This window comes from Nestor notabilis, unplaced genomic scaffold, assembly GCF_000696875.1.
Source record: "Nestor notabilis isolate BGI_N333 unplaced genomic scaffold, ASM69687v1 scaffold4137, whole genome shotgun sequence".
NCBI classification, from domain to species: Eukaryota; Metazoa; Chordata; class Aves; order Psittaciformes; family Psittacidae; genus Nestor; species Nestor notabilis.
The window spans coordinates 38,063-54,173 of NW_009936768.1; the positions used below are offsets into that span (position 1 = coordinate 38,063).

Here is a 16,111-nt window from a genome sequence, read left to right on the forward strand (position 1 = left end):
TTTAAATATCAGACACAATTCCAGTTTTACTTTTTTTAAAAAAGAGATGCATATTTTGATTTCTGAATTCTTCTGCTTTTCCCTTTTTCCACCTTTTTTTTTTTATTACTATAAAATCAAGTCTATTCCTCCTGTAATACTGGGAATGGTATGATACTGAGCAATATGTTTCACAAGTCCAAACAAGTGTTTCTTCATAGTCCCAATGCTACTAAGTTTTCAGTCTTAACTGGTAAAGAAGTTTCTTTTCTCACATTCTCACCACTTTCGTCCTCCTCTTTCTCCTTTCTGCTTCCTCTGTCAGGTGCAGGCCTCTGATTTACAATCATACACTTGCCCTTCAGCACATTTTCATTTCCAATGTTTGGCTCAGGGTTCCTGTAATACTGTCAAGCAATCTTAAAGTCTGGGTTGTCTTCACAGTTTGAGTAGCTGATAACACTCTCATGAATGGAACTCATTTGATTTTAACTAAAACAATGCTGTTATATCACAAATCAGCTTCCATACTAAACCAATCTCTTCTGTTGATATGTTTCTACTTAAATACAGGTAGGGTTTTTTTCCCTTGTTTTTCCCTTTCCCCTCCCTCTTTTGTAATAATTCATATATTGTATGTTAGGTCACTATAGACTTATCCTTATATTGCTGTAGTATTGTCCCAGTTTTGCACTAGCAAGGTATCAAACTTTACACATAAGCTTATCAACTTTTTAAGACCACTAGCTTTCGTAGGTTTTCCTTATCATTTCATGCTTTTACCTACAATAGTCTATTGTTGTTTGGTCCACAGAGTCGATGCCCATATACATTACATTTTAGTATCTTAATACTTCTTGAATATCTCCTTTAAATCCCTACTACAAAGAGTCTTATTTTTTTAATGTTGTTTTTTTTTTTTCCCAGCCAAACCTTCACTTGTCTCTTTAGGCACTTTTAATTCATGGACTCCAATAGAGTTCATTGCAATTCATCAGGGACTGTATCCCAGCGAGAAGGGTCTTTGTTTGCTTTTTCTGATGTTTCTTTTTTCTCCACTTAGTAGTAGGTGCCAAGATGAGAAGGCATATGAGCAGCTGGCAGCCTGGTATTGGGATAGATACCTCCAGTTGGTGAATTCCAGTACGGATTAGGGGCAGCAAAAAAGCTGGACGATGTTACAGGCAAAGCAGGGGGGTGAGGGGCTACGAAGTTCATCTTCTGAGGATGTGCATGGTAAGAGCTCATGTAGGGGAGGTCTGATGGGTATTTGTACATGGATGACTCTGGGGGGTGAGGCTGGAGAGCCTGAGCGATTCCGTGGAAGTCAAATTTGTAGGCGTAGCGCTTACCATGAACCTTAGTCATAATATTTTTATCATAGTAGTAGCGAAGTGCACGGCTGAGTTTGTCATAGTTCATGTTAGGCTTGCTTTTCCTCTCCCCCCAGCGCCGAGCCACTTCGTCAGGGTCGGTCATCTTGAACTCCCCGTTGGTGCCCTCCCAGGTGATGCAGTTGGAGTTGGAGCTGTCTGAGAGGAGCTCCAGCAGGAACTGCCATAGCTGTATCTGCCCGCTCCCTGTGGGGGAAAATGAAAAAAAACGTCAGGACTAGTAACTAATAATGTTAAAACTTCAGTTCTTCTAGGCTCTCATATAGGACCCTATTAGGAAATGTTGTTCTGACTTCTTACTCTTAAATAGTTGTCCCCTTTCTCACAGCCCTGTCTCATGAAATCCTGAAGAGCAGAGATAATGGTAACGTGTCATGTTTTCCCCCATCTGAGTGGCAGAATGCCATTACATGGAGATTTGATAGTTACCTAATGTCATTCAGTGTAGACAACTGATGGGGAAATAATACAGTGCTTATTTAGGAAACTAATCTCTAAAGTTCAGGACAAACAGCTTTCACTTGCGTAACATTTTGCTTGTTCTCACAGCATTGTGTTGCAACTAAATGTTCTCTGCTATGGAATAAGCCTACACAAAATGGAGAAGTTTAGAGAAAGCTGGGCTCATGCCAAACCATATCATCCATTTGCAGCATTTGGGGAAATGCAGAACGGAAACTTATTAGCTCACTGTTGCACTGAATACAACCATAGGGCAAAACATTTGCAAGAACAGTGAAAAGGTCCATAAAATACATTCTTGTCATCATTTTGTGTCAAACAAGTTTAAATGATTATTGAAGTTAAGACTTAAAACCTTATTTTTTTTCTCATTCCTCTGCCAATTTAATCTTACAAAGAAGATAATCAGTCTGTTGTCAACTTTGCAGAAGTGTGTTGCCCAGAGTTATAGGAATGAAATTTGACCATTTTAGGCAATAGAAAGTAGATTTCAAAGGGCCTTGCCACTGAAATACATGCTAAAAGCTTAGCATTTCTTAATAAAGCAGCACTGAAATGATGCAAAATACAGCTGAAGCAGCTTGCAAGTCAATCTGTTTCACAAGCACAATGTCAGCAGAATTTGCCAACCAGCTTGTATGTGCTAACTTCTAAGTACATCTCTGACCAGGAATAGGTCAGGTTTCTTTTTCTTTTCCAAACCAGATATGTGGGTATAATAAACAAGCTTTTCTTTAGAAAGCTTATAGTAGCGAATTATAATATAGAGTAGCATCTGAAATCCATTAGCAGTTTATACTTCAGTGCAACCGAAACCCATATTCTTTTAAATGATATTTATCCAAACTGTCCTTAATGAATTTCTTCTGTTCCATTAACATGCATTAAGTAAACAAACAAACAAAAGAATCCATGGTATGAGCAAGGCATGCAAGTTTTAATACACAAAACATAACAAGAGGATTAGTCTTTGAAAATCAATAAACAGTTCAGCACTGGACGAAACACAACTTTTTGTATAAGCAATCCAACATATGTTCTAACATAAACACTTGCCTTCCAAATGTAATATATAGTCCTATGAAAATAAATGGTTGCTGTCAATTTCCTTTTAATGAGAGAGTAATTCCACCAATTTATAAACACAGAAAACATGGTAAAGCACAGGAATGATGGTGTGCAGGAATTCTGCATCTAAATGTTAAAAGAGTATCCCAATCCAGATCATATTAGTGTCTTCCACAGTAATGAAGTCTACCAAACGGATGCTTGACAAAATTGTAGAAGCTGGGGTTTATGAACAAATTAAAGGGAGGCAGGCCCCCACTTCCATTTAAGATCAGTGTCATCTGGAAACCCACTGCTTTATGCCATTTGGAAAATTTTATTCTTAATACTTAATTGCTTTCCTATGCCATACAAAACTATTTACAAAGTAAGCTAATCTAGAACTGTGCTTGATATCACTTGGGAAAAAGTGAAAGGAAATGGATGAGTATTTTTGCAATTTCATGCCATGAAAAACCATACAATGGTTGTAAGAAGACACATTGTTACTGCCGATTGAGGAGACCTGCAATGTGGAACAAGGAACATTGTGTCCTATGGCTGTTAAAGCAAGGGAAATAGGATGTGGATTTACAGCATCAATCCATTGTGGCAGATTATGATGTTGATTTTGGTGGTGTACAGCCATAGTGTGTCCTCTGGGCTTAGAGCAGAAACAGTGAAATCTGCACAGTTCACAATTGGTGTTATTAACTCACCAAGAAGGTCCGTCATCTTTAGCTAAAATATGCACCATGCCCCTGTCCACAATGCACCCTGTTGCCTTCTTAAAGTGGGAGAATACTTTTTAAATGTTTAACTCAATTATTATTTGCAAATAGATTATGCTTTCCTGTTTTTTCTCCCTATATAATTTATTAATCTCAAAAATTTTTATTTGTCAGGGTTATTACGGCATTGTATTGTGTATTAACAGAATCTGGGACACATATGATGCGGACTGGTAAAAGACTCATGCCCCTCTGGAGGGGTACCTGGAGGCCAGATGGGGTATCTTATAGCACTTAACAAAATCCTGACGTTTCGCAACTGAAGTGAACTCCTATTGATATGAGAAGTTCAAATACCTCTGATGAGGTATTTGAGTGACTGAATGTAACCATCTACTTAAGAATTGAGAGCTATTATTTGAATAGCTCTCTACAGAGAGCTATATTAACTATGTCTCCAATGAATACAATGGGAAATAAGACACCTATCTTATATGTAGACACCTACAGTAAGATACGTGACCTTCTGTGTCTTAATCTATGACCTCAGTCCCACCCTCACTTAATTTAGAAACCTAATCCTGCAACACACTGGGTATCATTGGCTTCCACTGAGTCATACAGAAGAGTGGTAAAAACTACCACATTATCTTCTAGGTTTGGCTTAAAACTGAAGTGGAGATACTAGCAGTGAAAAGAAATCCTCCTGAATCAGCAAAATCTCTCCTCACCTGGATTTGCAAGTCGGCTGCTGGTCGGTCCAAGAATCTGATATGGATCTACAAAATGGTGAAAAAAAGATTTAAAATCATGTAGCAATGATGACAAATATTTTAGGTGTTACTTTTTAACCTTGTAAAGGGCAGTGTATACTGCCTGATGGGACAGCAGGTCCAACACTGGAAAAAGCAGTTCCTTTCTCAGCATTGCAATATTTGCGTGTTTTGCCTTGAAATTGGGTGTGCAAGTGAACAATTTCAAGGATAAACATTTGCCTTTTGTACTGTATTAGTGCACACAAGCATACATTCAGATGCATCATAAATTTGGCCCAGAGGTCTTCTGATTTCTACTTAAATAGACATACACTCAGGAACCCTTTGGTACTATCAATCCTTGCAGTGTACCAGGGCCCACAGGCGCAGACAGGTAATGGGATAAAGTCCCCTCTGCAAAGGACAGTAGCCTCTTTTCTTGTAAAAACACATTTATTTTCCCTGCACCACTGCTAACTCCTTCTGTGCCAAAACAACCTCAAGAAGAGGGCTGACAGTGCCTGGTAAACTCAGGGAACATAGCTGGGTCAACTCTTCCGTATCACTGCAGTCCAGCGAGGGATGCCTTGTATTAACTTTGCAACTAGGGTTTTCAGAAGAGCCTGTGTCAGCCACGCAATGCCCACAGCATCTCAATGTTTTCCTCAAAGGATTCCATCCAGAAGTGAAACCTTAAGTACAACAGGAAAAAGGGAAAGCTGTGGCAGAAGTACAAAAGCCAAAGTGATGGCTGCAAGCACAGCCTGGAGTGTCTTGCTGAATGACCCTATCACTGGGCTGCCTCATCTCTGGACAGCTGCTCTCAAATGGCTGCCCATTTTACAGCCAAGAAGATAATCAGGTTACATTCCTTATATATTTAAAAGGTTACATTCCTTATACATTTAAATAATCTGTGCAGCTCACACACAGCCACTAAATGGTCCTAAGGACTTACATAAATCATCAGTATATTTCTTGAAAGATTCTCATGGTTGGAAGGCCAGATTAGATACAATGCTATTTGGGCAAAAAGCAGTGTAATACTTCCCAGGCAGCATGCATATGAGTTAATGAGACGTAGTCATGCACACAGTCTTATTTAGATATGACAAAAAATCAGAATAATGATTTGAAATCCATGTGATAAAAACAGGCTCCAAAACTCTTTTATTGCCCATTTCTACCCTTCTGTCATTAACAAAAGCCATAACTGACTCAGAATGTCTGTAGAGCTTTCTAGCTACCTGTCCAAAACACAGTCAAATTCACAATAAAGGACTAGGTCCTACCCCATGGATTAGCTGCTTCAAAAAGAGAAAATGCACCAATTTTGCAAAACCACTAGTCTACAAACTCATAGAATCATAGAATCATAGCATGGTTTGGGTTGGAAAGGACCTTAAGATCATCTAGTTCCAACCCCCCTGACATGAGCAGGGACATCACATACTAAACCATGTCACCCAAGACTCCCTCCAACCTGGCCTTGAACACTTACAGGTCATAAACTTCTACTTTCTCCTTAGTTTCCTGATAGACTGAGAATCCTTCTAATTTTCCTGTTTAATTTCCCAAAGCCCAGTCCAAATAAATTTCTCTATGCTGTAATCCATTTTCATTTCCTTGCTCATGCACATTTTCCAACTGCTAGCATTTCAGCTACTGTAGAGTATATGGTCTTTTGACCTCCTTACCTTCCACCTTTCATAGACTCAGAATGGTAAGATGATCCTTAAGATCATTTAGTTCGAATCCTCCTGCCACGGGCAGGGATGCCTCACACTAGACCATTGTAGTTTGTTTGACAGTTTTTACACTCTGCAAGGTCATCAGTGACATTAAACATCACTACAAGCATTTGTCAGTGGTCATGGTGGCCTTCATCTCAGATCCAGCTGTAGAGCCAACTCATACACATCTGGCTACTAGTGCCCACCAGCTGGAGATCTCACTAGTGGTCTGAATCAGACATCGCAATTTCCTTCTGGTTGGTAGGGGAGAGCTGTCCTCATCATGCCCAGCAAACCCCATCAGACCCAGGCATAATTCAAACAAAATGACACCCACCTAACTGAGGACGTTGGTCTTCTGTTTTGGGAACTGTTGAGGATGATGGCTGAGTAGCTGAAAATGGAAAAACCATGTAGTTATTTTTCCAGTTTGGAAGTTGGTCACCAAACCTGTGACAGATTACAGGCCTGGGACTCCTGCTGCTCACCACTCAATGATGGTCACAATAGGATTTAGCTTTATAAGACTATAGGGTCAGGGACTTGATGAAGCCTGAGTTCAAGGAAAAATGCAGCTGCCCCAGTGACTCCACCCAGTATTGTCTATGCAGAGACAAAATGCTTTCCAGCCAAGGCACAGGTAAAAATCTTCCAGAGCTGAATGCTGAGTTAGCTCCTATTACTTCAGAGTCTATCCAGGTTGCACCAGATGTGCATTAGGCCCATAGGCTAGACATATGCAGATGCTTTTACCTTTTGACTGAGGACTGGGGTGGGTGTGACTCGTCCACGCTGATCTCCTGGCTTGCTCATAAGGCAAGTCTGCAAAGGAAAGATGCACTGATTCATGCAGATACGGAATAAAGTTTATATGTCCATGAGGGGCACATTTCTAGGGGAGTCACAGGGTTGAAAAAAATACTGAAATAAGAAGGATATTCTTCGTTAAGAACCTTTATTGTCTTTATTGCCTCTGAAAATAACAGCATCACATTTTCCTCTGCATTGCTCTTTAGAGATGCCTATGCTTGTTAGATGTCTGAAGTGAACTGAAATAGCTGGTAAAAATACTCATACTGTCCATAATTCCCAAAGGCTCAGAGTACTCCCTTTGGTCCCCTTCCTCGGCCTGGAACACCAAGGAATGACACACACTGTACATCATGGACAATTTATGCTAGAGTCTTGCAGGAAAAGTCCTCCAAGAGGTCGGAGATCAGATTAAGAATAAATTGTATACCATTTCCTCCCAATCTCAGCATGTAACAGTATTTTCTTTTAACAAGATAGATAGACTTTAGTTCATTTAACATGCCATTCAGCTAAGTCTGCTGCTGTCATCCTTTGAGATTAATCAAACTTTATAGGTTGAATTTGACAGTTCCCTTTTCTGCCACCTGGTCATAGACAGAGACCATCATTCAGAATGCAATCTTTTGGGTAGTTGATTGCTTCATTTTACCAGTCTCACTTGTTTCTCTTCTACTAGTAATTTCAAATTGTTAATGTTCACATAATCACAGAATGGTTTGTGTTGGAAGGGGCCTTCAAGATCATATAGTTCCAACCCCCCTGCCATGGGCAGGGACACCTTCCGCTGCACCAGGTTGCTAAAAGTCCTGTCCAACCTGGCCTTGAACACTGTCAGGGATGGAGCAACCACAGCTTCTCTGGACAACCTGTTCCAGTGCCTCACCATCCTCATAGTGAAGAATTTCTTCATAATATCTAATATAAATCTACTCTCTTGCAGTTTAAAGCCATTCCCCTTTCTCCTGTCACTACATGACCTTGTAAAAAGTCCCCCTCCATATTCCTTGTAGGCCCCCTTTAGGTATTGGAAGACTTTTCCTTCACTTTTCCTTTCGCACTCCAGTATCCTCACAGATTTTAGAAACATAAGATGTGAAAACATCTTAAATGTTAAATATGCTTAAATGTTAAACATATATATGCATACATATTATATTTCTTCTAAAAAGTGGATAGCTTTTTCTCTGCTTCATCTATTTAAATATTCCTTTCTGCTTCTTGGGACAAGCTCCTTAACTTTCTGTATCTAAATTTTTGTTTGCCTTTTCTTTCATTTCACTTCTATTTCATTTAAATGGTTTAGCACATAAAAATGAATAAACTAAACCAAAAGCTGTCTTCATAAAGTATACGTAATAAATTAAAATGATTGGTTTAGCCTTTGAAATCTTCTGCAACTGCCTGTGCTTTTCTACAGACAGCTTTAACACAACAGCTAAAATTGCTGCCAAAATCAGAGACTTCTGTAGACTGCCCAGGATCTTAGGAAGTTAGCAGTACCCACCTGGTACTAAGTTGTTGTGGATGACTTGGCTCTGAACAATGTTTGTGCTTTATTTTAGAAATGATGTTTGGAAATTAAACCAGTTATGAAGCAAAGAAACAGTCACAGACCGGCTCTGTGAAAACAGATGTATCTCTGCCCATTTCCAAGTGCAGAAATATCGAATGGAAATAAAGTGTAATGTGAAATTCACGACCAAATTGCCTTTAATTTATTTAGTCTGTTTGGCTTGTGGAGCAGACTGGCACTACCAGCGCTGTCGTTTCATGGAATCTTACACTTCAAAAACTTTCGTTTTGCTGAGATATGCAATTTATCTTTGTGCTGAATTTGAGTAACTAGTGATCTTTTATCCCTGATTTCTTGAGAACTATACCACAATCTTGTCCTTCAGAAACTTGGCGAAAATAATGTGAATTGTACAAGTGCTCATCTCTGAGCAGAATACTGGTGTTCAAGTGAATCATTGTAACATGCAGCTGTCCTGACCAGGCTGACATCAGCACTGTTATTAACTGTTGTAGTTAGAAATAACTCATGGCCTGAGTAATTTATCTTCTGGAAAAAATAAATAATTTAGAATGACTCTGGTCATCTTTCAGGGGGTTCTGAGTTCTGCCTGTGAAGAGGGGTACAGGGCTCAGCTGCGGGATGCCTGCATATGTCCTACCCATTCTGCCTTGGCTGGCCAGTTCTCTACCTCCATGGCAGCTTTGTCAAGGAGATTCTGGTGACATTATCTCCCCCCACAGAAAAGTCTCCTTTGCTCTGCTCTGCATCGCTCTTCCTCTCTCCTTTTTGTAGGTCTCCAAATTATCAGACACCTGTACACCGAGAGGGCGGTGTGATGCTGTGTGCTTGTACTTGGTGGCACTTCTAGTCTTGAAATGTACTTGGTACAAATTTAGGACTGTGAGAAAACTTTTGCCTTTTAACTCAACACATCTTCTGGTTTTCTGTCTACACTCTCTCTACTGAAAGAAAAATCCATCTATCAATCAGCCTTTCCTGAAATAGCACCAAATTCCAACTTCATTCTTAGTTCAGGATTGTGTCTTGATAAATATGTTGCTATCCTAGATAAGCAGATCTGTTCTTATTCATGAGATACTAGTACAATATGTCCTTATCTTGGACAGATCTTTGATAGGAATGCTCCTGTTTGATGAGACTTGTAGACAAACCCATACGAGGTCTTCCTGAGCTCCTGACAGCTTCATTGTATTACTTACAGCTTGCTGAAACCTCATGTTCTGTTGTAAAGGTGACTGAAGAAATACGCCTTTGTCACTGCAGTTGATTATGAGCCCTGCTCATTTCCTATTTTCTATTGTAATGCCTTAACAATGGCAATGCTTAAATACTTTCTCCAGAATTGCTTACCAGGATTTGGCTAATTCCCATTTAACATTATGTATTCCCACCCCTCATTTTTGACCTTTTTCATGTCATCAAGTGATCGTCCCTGAGGTTTGCCATTGCTCTCACATGAAGGGAACTTACTTTGTAATGGAAAAGTTGCTTTGCAGTCTAGTTGAAATATGACATTTAACTAAAAGGAAAGCCACAGACTAAGCCAACAAAACAGTTTCTTGAGAGAAAACTGAAACTCTGCAAAAAAGATTTTTTTTCTTTACGAATGAAAATTCTGAGTTTAGAGATGTTTGGCAACTTTCAATTGTAAAAGATAAAATAATACTTTCAAAATCACATTGTAGTTTGTTGTAAGAAATGTTTAGTTAGGATATATGATTTTACACAGAAGAATAGAGACACCCTACATCCAAACTACAACTCTTACATGTAATTGTGTAAACACAGGAAGATGTTGACATAAAACACTTAGTTTTGTAAGTATCACTGTAAATGTGATTTAGACAAAAATAATGAAAATAAGGAGTTCACTATGTCTGATATGTGGTTTAGAAATTTTTACTTCAGAGAAAACTAACTGCTCTAATGTTTCATGAAAATGTCTAACTTCTTTTTGAATATCCTTACTTCTAATACTGAGGCTAAGCAGGTATTCTGTGACACTCTTTATTTTGATAATTATATCCTGTTTCCTCATCCCCAGACCCTGACTTGAACAATTCTAAATTTATTGTATCTTTCAACATGCTCGAAAGATTTTCCATATTTCCATGGCGCCTTCTAATTTGGTCATGTAATACTCTGGTTGCTCCTTCTCTATCTATCTTTTTAAAATTGTCAATTAACAAATCTACAGAGAAGTATATACAAGTGTATATAAAATAGTTACTTATATGTATTGTCCTGGATTATACCCTAGAGCACTGACAAAAGATATATATATATAAAATATTTGCTATCCAAAACCCCCTGTGTTTTTAATGAGATAATGTATCTTTTCACAAGAGCTCAGTCAATTCAAGTGTCCCTTTAGTACACTTGGATGTATGACTCTGGCTCAGTAATGAATTTCCTTTAAATTTTGGATTTTGCTGCAAATCCTTTTGATGTCTCACAGTACTCTGCAGTTATTAATGGGAAAGCAAATGTCCAGATCAGTAATTTTTCCAGAATCTTTAGAGGTGAAGTGTGATATTAAGAAAATTTTTAGCTTCATAGCAATGTCCTCATCTTTTTTATTCCCTTTAGCCTTTCACATACCAGCACACTTCCATGGGCTTCAAACTTCTGAACAGTAAGAATTTTCTTATGTTTTCACTTGAATCTTTTAAACTCACAGGCAGATCTTGTGGAGTTTGTTTGCCTCAAACATAAATAAAAACTAGATAGCATTTTTAGAGAACTTCTTCCCAATATACTTCAAATAGCATTATAAAAGAGGGTATTCTTGACTCATTTTACAGACAGAGAGCTGAAGCACATTGAAAAGTGACTGTGCTGGGACAGTGCTACAGTATCAGTGAATAGAGCTCAGGTCTTGTGATTCTCTGGTGCTTTAAATAGTAGATAGCATTGCTTCATATACAGAGATGATATGTAGAAGAAACAGATTTATTAAACAGCTCTATTTAATTATGTCACTCTACACAATGGTACATACACATATATATACTATATATATAATATATATGTGTATTTAAAATATAGTCTAATATTTCTGCAAAGAGAGTTGAATGAGAAAAAGAATGAGATACTTCATTCTTTTGAAGGAATGAAATGAATAAGATCACAGCATACATAAAGGTGGTCATTGTTCATACCTGGCCTGGTTGTAATTCTCTGTGCTGCTTCTGGATAAACTGATGTATTGGGAAAAATAAAAGTGGCACCTCCTAAAGAAAAAGAAGATGACATAACACCTAAAGATTCATATTCACAGCCCCTAAGTCAACTGATATTTTCCCTCTCGTAGTATGTCTGAATGAAGACGATGAATGACTAATTTCTATTTTAGGACTATTATATACAAAAGTTTATTCCAATAGCTTTTGCACCTCCATAAATCCATTCAAATTACCAGATAAAAGTCTACAAAATCTGCATTAAGGGAGGAGACAGTCAAGTTCAGGAAATCCCTTCTACCTTCATCACAATCATCTCCACCTGGGCAAGTGGTTTCATATTTTCTGAAATAAAACTTCTTTGCCTTCTTCTCATTAGTGCATGCACTTCCCAAACAGGTTCATATTTTCAACAGAGACTGCAGGTCTGGGCCAAAGCCTATTGATGTCTGTGGGAATCTTCTCAAAGACTTTGGTGGGCTTTGGGTCGGACCCTCAGAAATCCCATTCTCTTCACAGAGTGAAAGAAAATAAAAATATTGAGCTTAATACAGAAATTGGTATCTCATCTCAGACACTGAAACTGCTCTCACTACATTAACAGACTTCTACATTAACATCTCTAAGAACATGAAAAGGGTCATATGGATTTGTGCAGTTACTGCTGACTTCAGGAACTTTTTTCTAGCTCTTTTCAGATCCTTTGAAAACCCCACTCCAAAGATCTTATGCCAAAGGAACAACTGATTTTCCTTATGCTGATGAGCAGCATGATATTATTTACACTCCCAATGAAACTTCCAACAGAGATGCAGGCAATCTCATTTTGCTGAAATGAATTTCAAAATATCATTGTCAGTGCACACATATAGAAAAAGATAACACACAGAACTGCTGAACAACACTTGGATAATTGTATGTTGAAACTGCGTCGCGAATTAGAATCTGGAAAGCCAGAGATGTAAAAGACCATCAAGTCCATCTATTTTTAAAAAGAGCTTAAAGCTTATTTCAAACACCATCAAAGTCAATGGAAAAAAAATAATTTGATTTTGGTGGGGTTTGCAGCAGGTCTACAGCTTACAGTAGGACTTCATGTCAAGTGGCAAACATCTGTTCTCAGGGAGGGATCTTCTAATCTAGTTAATTTTGCTGGGATACTCACTGCTATTTACCACAGTGAAAAACTAAATGAAATATGAAAGAGGCATCACAATCTAAGTTTTCGGGGGGGGGGTTGGGTTTTTTGTTGTTGTTGTTCTGTTTTTGTTTGTTTGTTTGTTTGTTATTGTGGTTTTATTTTTTGTTGTTTGTTTGGATTTTTATTATTCTTTGTATTATCTTTTTCATTTCTTATAAAGAACTGTTATTTCTGGTCACTGCTGGTAACTAATACCCTCAGGCATGATTATGCAATATTCCAAACATTTTTAATTAGTATGTATATCATACTGTGTATACAATTCCATGCCATCTTCTGTCGCACAACTGTGAGAGCAAGATCAAATGTATTCTGAATTATTTTCATAAATATTTTCAGTCACATTCTGAAAGAGGCATGTATTGTATCATTCTCCTACCTACACTCAACACTTTCCTGGGCCAAATTAACAGAAGGCTGAATATTTATTTCAGACTTAGTGGAGATTACAACAAACTTAGTGGAGTTTCCAGTTCAAGTCCCATATCGCTAGCAAACGAGATGAGCTAACTGCCTAAATATCAATTTTACTGAATTATACAATATATAAACTGCATGGGAGGGAAGACAGTCCCCATTCAACAGAGCCCATAACACTTAGGCAAGCGCTGAAGCACTTTTGAGCTCCAACAGCCTTCTAGGGATCCATGAGTAGATCTGACAGTACAATGAGACAGAATGAGAAAAAAACTCCTCAGAGACAAAGGCTCCGAGCCTGCAACTTATCTTGTGTCAGGGACCCCATTCTCTTGTAGAACACAAGAAATACCAGTAAGGAGACCATTTTTGCACCATCTGGCCCTGCATGATCTCACATTTTTCCTGTGTGTCTGTTCATAAAACTCACACACACATCAAGGAGAGGGTACGCTTGTCTCCCTCCTGATTTACCATTTCCACTTTTAGCAAGCAACCCATTAAAAGGAATTTTTTGCTTTTAGAAGATGACCTGTAGCAATGGGAGCAGTGCCAGTATTACCTGTGTTTCTAGCATGCATTAACCGTGGAGAGTTTTGTAAGGCCTTATCAACATCATCTGAAGTCAAATGTGGAAGAGGAGCTACAAAACAAAACAAAAAGCAACACCAAAATGAAAAAAAAATTGTGAATTATCTTTTTAAACCATATTTTCCCCTGACAGGATTGTGTGAATGCGAGTTTACTGACAGTTGGTTTCAGCCTGCAGTTTGGAGGGAGGCGTGTGCGCTACAGCTTAAACTAGGGCATTCATGTATTCAACATTATGAATGCATATTTCTGACTGGTATTGACAGTGTGCGTGTGGAGAAGACTGCACCGCACTGGTGTTGCAATGCTTGTTTTTCCTTCCTTTGAAAAGCCATGTTTGCTTTAACTTCTTTAAACTGAGGCAAACCTGCAAAATTTCCTCAAGCTTAAATGAAAGCCCTCAAGCCAGAAATTCACTAGTCCCCTCTTTCCCTTTGAAATGCTAGCCACGCACTATAAGCAATTTGCATTTGGACTTCAGGGACTGTTCCTTTTTTCCATGAATTTACAGAACTTTTATTCAATTCAGTGAAATCTTCCTGATCCTACTCAGAGTAGAGCAAACTGCTGTCAACCCTTACAATCATGCCTGGAATTCACTTTATAAATCACTGTTTGCACTCTCATTTAGCATTCTCATTGTTAATATGGAAAGAAACGAGTATGTGACCAGAAAAAACATTAGCACTGAATCCCATATGGTTTTCTTCCTACGGTATGCTGATAAATATGCTGGGTTTCAATTTGATTTTTCTCTGAGATGGACATGAAGAAATATTCCGTTTTCTTCAAGGAACATGAGTGAAAGTCAACTGAAATTAATGGGTATCTTTCCATCAAACGCAAAAGGCTTTGGATCAGGCTTCATAGGAACAGCAAAATTTGCAACAGACATTTGAAAACTCAGCTGAGTGTATCTACACCGTTAAATCTAAGGCTGATATCAACAACAGACTGATCGTAGCCACTACCATAATGACAGAAAACTAGCTTACTCTCTCTGAGGTAGTGTAGGTGTGACAGGAGGATATCTGCATTATAGCTTGGGGTCAGTCTCTGGAAGTCGTCTTTGGTCATTTTACACAGCTCCCTCCCATCGATGTTCTGGAACAACAAGATGTCCACATCTGGGAGACCATACTCCTTCACCGCCCATTCCAGCCACTGGCGTACGTGGTCTGTGCTCCATAACGTAGGATCTGGTGGCATCACAAAGCATAAAATTAGGCAGACAGGGGAGAGTGCTGGTGCACTGGACCAGTACAAAATAAATGTAGACCACAGCTGAACTGGAAAGAACTTAATCCCCTGTTTACTGACTGCTGGAGAAGATACAGAACAAATTAATTTGGTCTGTTGAGTGCAAAGGAGAATAACTGTGTGTGAAAACCTATTAAGGAAGAGCTGTGAGCTCTGATTATTAACAACAAACCCTCTGCTGTTGAGCTCCTTCTACCATTTAGTTCTTTTGTCTTGTTATTTTTATGTTTCTGTCCTCATGCAGAGAATACTGTTTAGAAAAGTATTTAAGAAATCCCACTAACAGCATTGTGACTTGTGTCTGGACAATTTTCAAAGCTCTTTGTTAATTTTTATCTTTTTTCAAGTGAAATTTCCTTGGGCACAGGCTAAGTAAGCACTCACAGATTTGGTTAGTTATTTCATAAACTAGAATGGGTCATATTAAAATATTCTGCACTTCCTTTCCTGGACTGCTGTATTGTATTGCTGTACATGGTTGCAACTGCATGGTTACTTAGTACCTGAAATATTGACGTAACCTGGGAAAAAAGTCCAGATTTTTAGCAAAGTGCAAAGCACAAAGCCAAATACCTTGAGGTTTTGGATGAATCCTTAATTTAACTTTAACTTCTTTTTTTTTTGCCTCTAAAATCTTTGTTTTCTATTTCTCTTCCACTCTACTTCTCCCTGGTCCTGAGTTGCAGTTAGCACCCATCAACTCAAACCCATCCCTAAGAATCTGCAGTGCATATCCCCATAACGTAAGACAGCCCCATACCACGAAGAATTTACACTTTTTGCAGAGAAAAGATTAAAACCAAGGGGAAATGAACTCCTCAAGAGTTTGTGCCTTCCAGCCTAAATGACTACGTGATTCTGCGATATTCTGAAGACTGAGAACTGAGTACACAGAGGTCAAATGGCTGTAGTCATAGAATCATAGAATAGTTAGGGTTGGAAAGGACCTTAAGATCATCTAGTTCCAACCCCCCTGCCGTAGGCAGGGACACCACACACTAAACAATGT

At 38.6% G+C, this 16,111-nt stretch overlaps 1 protein-coding gene across 3 annotated transcripts in view; it reads right to left on the reverse strand.

Annotated features, from left to right (window-relative positions):
* Window positions 1-582: 582 nt before the first annotated feature.
* ERG (v-ets avian erythroblastosis virus E26 oncogene homolog) overlaps window positions 583-16,111 on the reverse strand; it is a 62,530-nt gene continuing 47,001 nt past the window's right edge. The window contains exons 4-10 of one of the 3 annotated variants that reach the window (XM_010018513.1): window positions 14,838-15,041; window positions 13,814-13,894; window positions 11,613-11,684; window positions 6,855-6,923; window positions 6,439-6,495; window positions 4,345-4,392; window positions 583-1,559 (exon numbers count right to left, since the gene is read on the reverse strand). In XM_010018513.1, the coding sequence (XP_010016815.1) occupies window positions 1,039-1,559; window positions 4,345-4,392; window positions 6,439-6,495; window positions 6,855-6,923; window positions 11,613-11,684; window positions 13,814-13,894; window positions 14,838-15,041 (1,052 nt within the window). In that variant the 3' untranslated portion in view covers window positions 583-1,038. The remainder of the gene's footprint in view (window positions 1,560-4,344; window positions 4,393-6,438; window positions 6,496-6,854; window positions 6,924-11,612; window positions 11,685-13,813; window positions 13,895-14,837; window positions 15,042-16,111) is intronic. The other 2 variants (XM_010018514.1, XM_010018515.1) reach the window with 2 other exon arrangements.